This window comes from Leptodactylus fuscus, chromosome 6 (assembly GCF_031893055.1).
Source record: "Leptodactylus fuscus isolate aLepFus1 chromosome 6, aLepFus1.hap2, whole genome shotgun sequence".
Lineage (NCBI taxonomy): Eukaryota > Metazoa > Chordata > Amphibia > Anura > Leptodactylidae > Leptodactylus > Leptodactylus fuscus.
The window spans coordinates 46402139-46414218 of record NC_134270.1 but is presented as its reverse complement, the minus strand read 5'-3'; the positions used below and the strand labels follow the sequence as shown (position 1 = coordinate 46414218).

General features: G+C 49.9%; 1 protein-coding gene across 4 annotated transcripts in view; it reads left to right on the top strand.

The window, feature by feature from the left end:
• Positions 1-12080, top strand: part of LOC142210594 (membrane-spanning 4-domains subfamily A member 4A-like) — a 37516-nt gene that overhangs the window by 14542 nt on the left and 10894 nt on the right. For 3 of the 4 annotated variants that reach the window (XM_075279866.1, XM_075279867.1, XM_075279865.1), the window contains one exon: positions 8280-10504. The exons of the other annotated variant lie outside the window; for it this stretch is intronic. In XM_075279866.1, coding sequence (XP_075135967.1) covers positions 8280-8387 — 108 coding nt within the window. In that variant the 3' untranslated portion in view covers positions 8388-10504. Of the gene's footprint in view, positions 1-8279; positions 10505-12080 lie in introns of those variants that run through there. 4 annotated transcript variants of the gene reach the window in all.

Genomic DNA, 12080 nt, shown 5'->3' with positions numbered 1-12080 from the left:
GGACCCCTCACTTCAAAGCTAGGCCTCATGTATACACAAAGGCATATACAGGTATCCTATTCAGGGGCACAGAGAGTCTGCATGGAGACCCCCCGGATGGAATACAATCGCAATTGCAAGCGCTGTGCTGTCAAAGCGCATGGACCCCATAGACCAGTGATGGAGAACCTTTTTGAGACTGAGTGCCCAAACTGCAACCCAAAACTCAATAAATTATCGCGGAGTGCCAACATGGCAATTTAACCTTAAAACTCTCTGGATCCACAATTGTGGACCTACAAATTACAGTCGTGTGAATGGGGCTTTACTGGGTACTTTTGAACAATTAATGTTCACTATTTACATTGCACAGGATCTGTTTTATAGTGACCGTGAAATGTTATTACAGCCTGTACTAATATCACGTCTGCTATAAAACAAATAATGTGTGATATAAATAGTGATGGGACGCCACACAGTACAATCTGCCCCGCAGTGGCCCCCACACACAGTACAATCTGCCCTGCAGTGGCCCACACACACAGTACAATCTGCCCCGCAGTGCTCCCAACTCACAGTACAATATGCTCCGCAGTGCCCCCCACACGCAGTACAATCTGGTCCGCAGTGGCCCGCACACACAGTACAATCTGGCCCACAGTGGCCCCCACACACAGTACAATCTGGCCTGCAATGGCCCCCACACATGATTATACCTGTATACTCCACCAGTAGCCCCCTCTCACACAACATGAAATGGTCCACAGTAGTCCCATCCCACACAGCATGAAAGGTCCACAGTATCCTGCTCCCACACAGCATGAAATGGTCCACAGTAGCCCCCTCCCACACAAAATGAAATGGTCCACAGTAGCCTCCTCCCACACAACATGAACTGGTCCACAGTAGCCTCCTCCCACCCAGCATGAAATGGTCCACAGTAGCCCCCTCCCACACAGCATGAAAGGTCCACAGTATCCCGCTCCCACACAGCATGAAATGGTCCACAGTAGCCCCCTCCCACACAACATGAAATGGTCCACAGTAGCCCCATCCCACACGGCATGAAAGGTCCACAGTATCCCACTCCCACACAGCATGAAATGGTCCACAGTAGCCCCCTCCCACACAACATGAAATGGTCCACAGTAGCCCCATCCCACACAGCATGAAAGGTCCACAGTATCCCGCTCCCACACAGCATGAAATGGTCCACAGTAGCCCCCTCCCACACAGCATGAAATGGTCCACTGTAGCCCCCTCCCACACAACATGAAATGGTCCACAGTATCCCTCTCCCACACAGCATGAAAGGTCCACAGTATCCCCCTCCCACGCAGCATAAAATGGTCCACAGTAGCCCCCTCCCACACAACATGAACTGGTCCACAGTAGACCCCTCTCACACAGCATGAAAGGTCCACAGTAGCCCCCTCCCACACAGCATGAAATGGTCCACAGTAGCCCCCTCCCACACAACATGAAATGGCCCACAGTAGCCCCCTCCCACACAACATGAAATGGTCCACAGTAGCCTCCTCCCACACAACATGAACTGGTCCACAGTAGCCTCCTCCCACCCAGCATGAAATGGTCCACAGTAGCCCCCTCCCACACAGCATGAAAGGTCCACAGTATCCCGCTCCCACACAGCATGAAATTGTCCACAGTAGCCCCCTCCCACACAACATGAAATGGTCCACAGTAGCCCCATCCCACACGGCATGAAAGGTCCACAGTATCCCGCTCCCACACAGCATGAAATGGTCCACAGTAGCCCCCTCCCACACAGCATGAAAGGTCCACAGTATCCCGCTCCCACACAGCATGAAATGGTCCAGAGTAGCCCCCTCCCACACAACATGAAATGGTCCACAGTAGCCCCATCCCACACGGCATGAAAGGTCCACAGTATCCCACTCCCACACAGCATGAAATGGTCCACCGTAGCCCCCTCCCACACAACATGAAATAGTCCACAGTAGCCCCATCCCACACAGCATGAAAGGTCCACAGTATCCCGCTCCCACACAGCATGAAATGGTCCACAGTAGCCCCCTCCCACACAGCATGAAATGGTCCACTGTAGCCCCCTCCCACACAACATGAAATGGTCCACAGTATCCCTCTCCCACACAACATGAAAGGTCCACAGTAGCCCCCTCCCACGCAGCATAAAATGGTCCACAGTAGCCCCCTCCCACACAACATGAACTGGTCCACAGTAGACCCCTCTCACACAGCATGAAAGGTCCACAGTAGCCCCCTCCCACACAGCATGAAATGGTCCACAGTAGCCCCCTCCCACACAACATGAAATGGCCCACAGTAGCCCCCTCCCACACAACATGAAATGGTCCACAGTAGCCTCCTCCCACACAGCATGAAATGGTCCACAGTAGCCCCCTCCCACACAGCATGAAAGGTCCACAGTATCCCGCTCCCACACAGCATGAAATTGTCCACAGTAGCCCCCTCCCACACAACATGAAATGGTCCACAGTAGCCCCATCCCACACGGCATGAAAGGTCCACAGTATCCCGCTCCCACACAGCATGAAATGGTCCACAGTAGCCCCCTCCCACACAGCATGAAATGGTCCACAGTAGCCCCATCCCACACAGCATGAAAGGTCCACAGTATCCCGCTCCCACACAGTATGAAATGGTCCACAGTAGCCCCCTCCCACACAGCATGAAATGGTCCACTGTAGCCCCCGCCCACACAACATGAAATGGTCCACAGTATCCCTCTTCCACACAGCATGAAAGGTCCACAGTATCCCGCTCCCACACAGCATGAAATGGTCCACAGTAGCCCCCTCCCACACAACATTAAATGGTCCACAGTAGCCTCCTCCCACACAACATAAACTGGTCCACAGTAGCCTCCTCCCACCCAGCATGAAATGGTCCACTGTAGCCCCCGCCCACACAACATGAAATGGTCCACAGTATCCCTCTCCCACACAGCATGAAAGGTCCACAGTATCCCGCTCCCACACAGCATGAAATGGTCCACAGTAGCCCCATCCCACACAGCATGAAAGGTCCACAGTATCCCGCTCCCACACAGTATGAAATGGTCCACAGTAGCCCCCTCCCACACAGCATGAAATGGTCCACTGTAGCCCCCGCCCACACAACATGAAATGGTCCACAGTATCCCTCTTCCACACAGCATGAAAGGTCCACAGTATCCCGCTCCCACACAGTATGAAATGGTCTACAGTAGCCCCCTCCCACACAGCATGAAATGGTCCACTGTAGCCCCCGCCCACACAACATGAAATGGTCCACAGTATCCCTCTTCCACACAGCATGAAAGGTCCACAGTATCCCGCTCCCACACAGCATGAAATGGTCCACAGTAGCCCCCTCCCACACAACATTAAATGGTCCACAGTAGCCTCCTCCCACACAACATGAACTGGTCCACAGTAGCCTCCTCCCACCCAGCATGAAATGGTCCACTGTAGCCCCCGCCCACACAACATGAAATGGTCCACAGTATCCCTCTCCCACACAGCATGAAAGGTCCACAGTATCCCGCTCCCACACAGCATGAAATATTCCACAGTATCCCGCTCCCACACAGCATGACATGGTCCACAGTAGCCCCCTCCCACACAGCATGAAATGGTCCACTGTAGCCCCCGCCCACACAACATGAAATGGTCCACAGTAGCCTCCTCCCACACAACATGAACTGGTCCACAGTAGCCTCCTCCCACCCAGCATGAAATGGTCCACAGTAGCCCCCTCCCACACAACATTAAATGGTCCACAGTAGCCTCCTCCCACACAACATGAACTGGTCCACAGTAGCCTCCTCCCACCCAGCATGAAATGGTCCACTGTAGCCCCCGCCCACACAACATGAAATGGTCCACAGTATCCCTCTCCCACACAGCATGAAAGGTCCACAGTATCCCGCTCCCACACAGCATGAAATGGTCCACAGTATCCCGCTCCCACACAGCATGAAATGGCCCACAGTATCCCGCTCCCACACAGCATGAAATGGTCCACAGTAGCCTCCTCCCACCCATCATGAAATGGTCCACAGTAGCCCCCTCCCACACAACATGAAATGGTCCACAGTAGCCCCATCCCACACAGCATGAAAGGTCCACAGTATCCCGCTCCCACACAGCATGAAATGGTCCACAGTAGTCCCCTCCCACACAACATGAAATGGTCCACAGTAGCCCCATCCCACACGGCATGAAAGGTCCACAGTATCCCGCTCCCACACAGTATGAAATGGTCCACAGTAGCCCCCTCCCACACAGCATGAAATGGTCCACCGTAGCCCCATCCCACACAACATGAAATGGTCCACAGTATCCCTCTTCCACACAGCATGAAAGGTCCACAGTATCCCGCTCCCACACAGCATGAAATGGTCCACAGTAGCCCCCTCCCACACAACATTAAATGGTCCACAGTAGCCTCCTCCCACACAACATGAACTGGTCCACAGTAGCCTCCTCCCACCCAGCATGAAATGGTCCACTGTAGCCCCCGCCCACACAACATGAAATGGTCCACAGTATCCCTCTCCCACACAGCATGAAAGGTCCACAGTATCCCGCTCCCACACAGCATGAAATATTCCACAGTATCCCGCTCCCACACAGCATGACATGGTCCACAGTAGCCCCCTCCCACACAGCATGAAATGGTCCACTGTAGCCCCCGCCCACACAACATGAAATGGTCCACAGTAGCCTCCTCCCACACAACATGAACTGGTCCACAGTAGCCTCCTCCCACCCAGCATGAAATGGTCCACAGTAGCCCCCTCCCACACAACATTAAATGGTCCACAGTAGCCTCCTCCCACACAACATGAACTGGTCCACAGTAGCCTCCTCCCACCCAGCATGAAATGGTCCACTGTAGCCCCCGCCCACACAACATGAAATGGTCCACAGTATCCCTCTCCCACACAGCATGTAAGGTCCACAGTATCCCGCTCCCACACAGCATGAAATGGTCCACAGTATCCCGCTCCCACACAGCATGAAATGGCCCACAGTATCCCGCTCCCACACAGCATGAAATGGTCCACAGTAGCCTCCTCCCACCCATCATGAAATGGTCCACAGTAGCCCCCTCCCACACAACATGAAATGGTCCACAGTAGCCCCATCCCACACAGCATGAAAGGTCCACAGTATCCCGCTCCCACACAGCATGAAATATTCCACAGTATCCCGCTCCCACACAGCATGACATGGTCCACAGTAGCCCCCTCCCACACAGCATGAAATGGTCCACTGTAGCCCCCGCCCACACAACATGAAATGGTCCACAGTAGCCTCCTCCCACACAACATGAACTGGTCCACAGTAGCCTCCTCCCACCCAGCATGAAATGGTCCACAGTAGCCCCCTCCCACACAACATTAAATGGTCCACAGTAGCCTCCTCCCACACAACATGAACTGGTCCACAGTAGCCTCCTCCCACCCAGCATGAAATGGTCCACTGTAGCCCCCGCCCACACAACATGAAATGGTCCACAGTATCCCTCTCCCACACAGCATGAAAGGTCCACAGTATCCCGCTCCCACACAGCATGAAATGGTCCACAGTATCCCGCTCCCACACAGCATGAAATGGCCCACAGTATCCCGCTCCCACACAGCATGAAATGGTCCACAGTAGCCTCCTCCCACCCATCATGAAATGGTCCACAGTAGCCCCCTCCCACACAACATGAAATGGTCCACAGTAGCCCCATCCCACACAGCATGAAAGGTCCACAGTATCCCGCTCCCACACAGCATGAAATGGTCCACAGTAGTCCCCTCCCACACAGCATGAAATGGTCCACAGTAGTCCCCTCCCACACAACATGAAATGGTCCACAGTAGCCCCATCCCACACGGCATGAAAGGTCCACAGTATCCCGCTCCCACACAGTATGAAATGGTCCACAGTAGCCCCCTCCCACACAGCATGAAATGGTCCACCGTAGCCCCATCCCACACAACATGAAATGGTCCACAGTATCCCTCTTCCACACAGCATGAAAGGTCCACAGTATCCCGCTCCCACACAGCATGAAATGGTCCACAGTAGCCCCCTCCCACACAACATTAAATGGTCCACAGTAGCCTCCTCCCACACAACATGAACTGGTCCACAGTAGCCTCCTCCCACCCAGCATGAAATGGTCCACTGTAGCCCCCGCCCACACAACATGAAATGGTCCACAGTATCCCTCTCCCACACAGCATGAAAGGTCCACAGTATCCCGCTCCCACACAGCATGAAATATTCCACAGTATCCCGCTCCCACACAGCATGACATGGTCCACAGTAGCCCCCTCCCACACAGCATGAAATGGTCCACTGTAGCCCCCGCCCACACAACATGAAATGGTCCACAGTAGCCTCCTCCCACACAACATGAACTGGTCCACAGTAGCCTCCTCCCACCCAGCATGAAATGGTCCACAGTAGCCCCCTCCCACACAACATTAAATGGTCCACAGTAGCCTCCTCCCACACAACATGAACTGGTCCACAGTAGCCTCCTCCCACCCAGCATGAAATGGTCCACTGTAGCCCCCGCCCACACAACATGAAATGGTCCACAGTATCCCTCTCCCACACAGCATGAAAGGTCCACAGTATCCCGCTCCCACACAGCATGAAATGGTCCACAGTATCCCGCTCCCACACAGCATGAAATGGCCCACAGTATCCCGCTCCCACACAGCATGAAATGGTCCACAGTAGCCTCCTCCCACCCATCATGAAATGGTCCACAGTAGCCCCCTCCCACACAACATGAAATGGTCCACAGTAGCCCCATCCCACACAGCATGAAAGGTCCACAGTATCCCGCTCCCACACAGCATGAAATGGTCCACAGTAGTCCCCTCCCACACAACATGAAATGGTCCACAGTAGCCCCATCCCACACGGCATGAAAGGTCCACAGTATCCCACTCCCACACAGTATGAAATGGTCCACAGTAGCCCCCTCCCACACAGCATGAAATGGTCCACCGTAGCCCCATCCCACACAGCATGAAAGGTCCACAGTATCCCACTCCCACACAGCATGAAAGGTCCACAGTATCCCGCTCCCACACAGCATGAAATGGTCCACAGTATCCTGCTCCCACACAGCATGAAATGGTCCACAGTATCCCGCTCCCACACAGCATGAAAGGTCCACAGTAGCCCCCTCCCACGCAGCATAAAATGGTCCACAGTAGCCCCCTCCCACACAACATGAACTGGTCCACAGTAGCCCCCTCCCACACAGCATAAAATGGTCCAAGTAGCCCTCTACCCACACAGAATGAAAGGTCCACAGTAGCCCCCTCCCCAGACAGTATACACATACTGTACACAATATACTTACTCGAACCTGAAGAGCTGCCGGGCATTCTCTTTTCTGTTCACTGCGTGCGCTGATGACTTACGTCATCACGCCCGTGCTGGTTCAGAGGTTACACTCTGTAGTCAGTGTAGGCCACGCGGTACGCACGGCCTACACTGAGCTACATTGACCACTTTCTGCTGGATATGCATTTGCACAGCCAGCTGAAGGCAGCGACCGCTCACTAACGGGGAATCCTGTACCGGATTACCTGTTAGTGAGCGATCAGGGCAACCGCACGCGTGCCATAGGTTCGCCATCACTGCCATAGACTATAATGGGGTCCGTGTGCTTGCCACGCACTGCCCACACGAATAACATCATTGCCTGCACGAATGATTCATGCAGGCAGTGCGCAGCAAGCACCCGGACCCCATTATAGTCTGGGGTCTGGGACCTTTGACTGCACAGCACTTGAAATTGCAATTGTATTCCATCCGGGGAGTCTCCATGCAGACGGAATACATACGCTAGTGTGAACCAGGGGTCATCCTGGTTATATTGTTCATTAGTGTTACAACCACACACTCTAGTATGAAAATATTCCTACTGCATCTAAATTCCAAAGATGAGCTTTGCCACACCCATGGGGTTTTTCCATAAACATAACCATACTTAAATTTGTAGACAAGAGAAAGTCTTAAAGATTTTCTCTAATCATCTTAGCACTGACAGTCTGTTGTGTTGATCAGTTGCGAATGGATATGACCATGAAATCAGGAACTTTCTATGATCTGGGACTTGTCAGAAACCTAACCATGATTTCCTTATTGTGGTCTGGTTATTGGGGAGGGACACCGCATGCATTACAAGATACCTCAACCACAACAGGAAAATCATGGCTGGGTTTCACTTGTAGTTCACTTGTACTATACAAATCTGTTTTATTTCAGACTGTGGTCATCTATCAAACCACATCATTGAATGTAACTAATCCAAGCAGAGATCTTCCTCCTGACTCCGCAGCAGCCATGTCATCTGACTTAAAGACACAGACATGACGGCATCAGTCACAGTGATACAGCCACTGCAAAAACAATACATATGAAGTTCAATGGCAAGACCCTTATATGCAACCTGTGACCTTTTATCCATATTTGCCAATTTTTGGAAACTGCTCTCAGGGAGAAGGGGCCAGTGGCACATTTTTTGTTGCAAATTAATTTTCAAGCTATGTTCCTGGTTTACATGCAATGCCCCCTGGTTTACAGGTAACATCCCCTATTTATTTATAGGTCAAACATCCAGTCAAAATAATGCAGAATGCTGAACGATTTTGTCTGGTAAAATGCCCGGCACAATTGCTGCACAATTTCCTACTTTACACAGGAATGCTGCACATAACCTTCATATTTTATTCATAGGTAAATTTACGGATGTGCCCTCAACCCTGGCCATGTCATATTTATCCCTATCCTGTCATTTTGTGCCCCACATAATAATAGCGCCTTTATTTGTGTAACACATAGTATAATGCCCCGCAGACAGCAGGGGTAACAAGGTGCATGATTGAGTACAGAGCTGAAGGGTCCCTGCACCCCTATTGCATTCAACTGTATTTGCATTCTAAGAACACAAATAAACTGGAAATTGGGACATACCACCCAGGATGATTGGGCATTTGGGAGATTTGCCAAGTCATCCAGGAGTCTGGGAAGCTTCTCCATTTTTCACGAGTCTTCAGGAAAACTCAGGAGAGTTGGCAGCATGGTTTTATCATTTATAGTAACTGTTGTGAGAAGGTGACAGGCAGAGTGCTGGAGTCCCACTATATCAACCCCAGGTTACTAACCTATGTGTGGTCCAGGGCGGATCTGGAGTAGGCCTCAGCCCAAGTGTGGGTCATAGGCTCATTACTGGCCCATACAAGGCTGAAGAGCCTGGTGAGACTGTATCATGCTTAGGCTCCGTTCCCACGGAGTAACGCGCCACTCATTCTGACACGTAAACACGTGTCAGAGTGAGGTGCTTCAAAACAGATCCCATTGACTTCAATGTGTGCTGGTTTACACGCGTATCACATTGAAAACAATAGGTTAAAAAAAAGCCTCCCATTGACTTCAATGGGTAGTGTGCATAAGCCGGCACCCATTGAAGTCAATGGGATCTGTTTTGAAGTGCCTCACTCTGACACATGTTTACATGTCAGAATGAGCAGCGCGTTACTCCGTGGGAACGGAGCCTTACTTGTTTGTTCGTGTGGCTATTATTAGACAAGCAGGGTTTTGCCTTTTTTTACCTGAAGTCAAGGTTGTATTTTATTTTGCTTATCCTCATGTGTAGGTTTATTTATTTAGCAGTTAAAAAAAAAAAAATTTTTTTGCTGCAATATTTGTGTCCCTGTCTCTGACTGTTTGCGAGCACACCACTGCTTCTACTGAGTTAGCTTCCCCACACTGTGCAATAAATTACATTGCAAACTTGAATATATTATAAATAGAGATGAGCGAACACTAAAATGTCTGAGGTTCGAAATCCGATTCGATCAGTCGCACGCTGTCGCTGCACGGAGAAGACTTCTAAAGGTAAGAGAAGAACCAACGTTGATTGGCAGAATGTATAGCATTCTGCCAATCAACGCTGGTTCTGCATAGAACCTTAAACTTTGAATAGCTAGTAGTGTTCGATCGAGTACGAGTATTTCAAATACCATAGTATTTGATCGAACACCTACTCGATCAAACACTACTCGCTCATCTCTAATTATAAACTATTATACTATATGTCACATACACTATGGTGGTTTTTTTTATCTTCAATATATATTATGTTCTGTAGCATCTGTCTTAAAGCATAATTTATATGTATGAAGGATAAATCAGATAATGCTGATATATTTTATGATCTGTATCAGGGCTGCAAACCCTGTTCTGTCCATAGTCAAATGACCTGAACTAGCAGCATCATAGAGATCTATATTGTGGTGAGTTGAGACTATAGCACCTACAGTCAGGATGGGATATATGGACGTTAATATGGACCATAAAGTCTATCCACATAATGGTCATCTAATGCTAGAAGAAACAGAGAACTGCATTAAAGTAGATCTCCTGTCTCACCCCTTATGGCTTAGTATCCTGTACTGTATGTGCAAAATAAAGAATGGGGGAGAGTCTGAGTTGTTGTCTGAGTCTTGGATAAGTTCTTGAGAATATTCTTAAACACAGCAGCCAATATTAACAAGCAGCACTGCAGTATAAAGCAGAGAAGAGAGACTAACTCTGTGAAAAGTGACCCGGGCAAAACCGCAATGCATTTTTGCTGTGTTTTTTCCACAGTGCTTTTTGGCTGTGGCTTGCAACATGGTCCCTTATCCTCAAAACCAGATTAAAAGCATGGAACTATCGGCTCACTATTCAAGCTTTTGGTTATGATGCCTGAAAGTGGTGTGATTATTACTGAGGGTGCAGGGGGCTTTATGTGGGCGCTATTTAAGGGGCATTAAATTATGTTTGTAGGGGGGCTACTTAGAAAACGTTAAACTTGGCCCATTAATGTATTAAAACTACCCTGTCTGTACTGCAAGTGAAATTGGACATCACATCCCGAGCCCAGAGTGGCAAACAGTGTCAACGCAATCCATCAAAATTAATTTGTATGACATTGGTTTAATAGCCTGATACAGTGGCTTGCAAAAGTATTCATAACCCTTGAACTTTTTCACATTTTATCACTTTACAAACACAAACTTAAATGTATTTTAATGAGATTTTAAGTGATAGACAACATAAAGTAGCAGATAATTGTGAAATAGAAGGAAAATGATACAAGGTTTTCAAAATTTTAATCAAATAAAAACCTGAAAAGTGTGACATGCAAAAGTATTCAGCCCCCCCCCCTGTACTCTGATACCTGTAAATAAAATCCACTGCGCACAATTGTCTTCAGAAGTCACTTAATGAGTTAATAGAGTCCAGCTGTGTGTAATGTAGTCTCAGTATAAATACACCTGTTCTGTGAAGGCCTCAGTGGTTTGTTAGAGAACACTAGTGAACAAATAGTATCATGAAGACCAAGGAACTCACCAGACAGATAATGTTGTGGAGATCTTTAAAGCAGGTTACAAAAACATATTCCAAGCTTTGAGCATCCCAAGGAGCACTGTTCAATCCATCAAACAAAAATGGAAAAATTATTTTAGAACTACAAACCTACCAAGACATGGCTGTCCACATAAACTAACAGATCGAGCAAGCAGAGCACTGGTAAGAGAAGCAGCCAAGAGACCCATGGTCACCCTAGAGGAGCTGTACAAAGTCACAGCTCAGATGGGAGAATCTGTCCACAGGACAACTGTAAGTCGTGCACTCCACAAATCTGGTAATCATTATGGAAGAGTGGCAAGAAGAAACCCAGTGGCGTAACTACCACCATAGCAGCAGAGGCAGCTGCCACAGGGCCCGGGACATCAGGGGCCCGGTGACAGCTGCTACCACTGCTATCATTATTCTCGGAGGTCTTTTCGGACCCCCGAGTATAATGATCGGGGCCCCCTGTTGGTGGAATACTTTCCACCAACAGGGGGCCCCGAAGCTGCAGCAACGGCTGACACACAGGAGCTGCAGGTCTGGCTCCTCTCAGCGCTTCAGGACGCTCCCCCTCTCCCCCCCCTTTCTCTGCTTGTCCTCTGCCCACCAATGAGAGGGCTGAGGAGAGCCAAGGAGGCGGGGCTTATCCCTGCCGAGCTCCTGCCG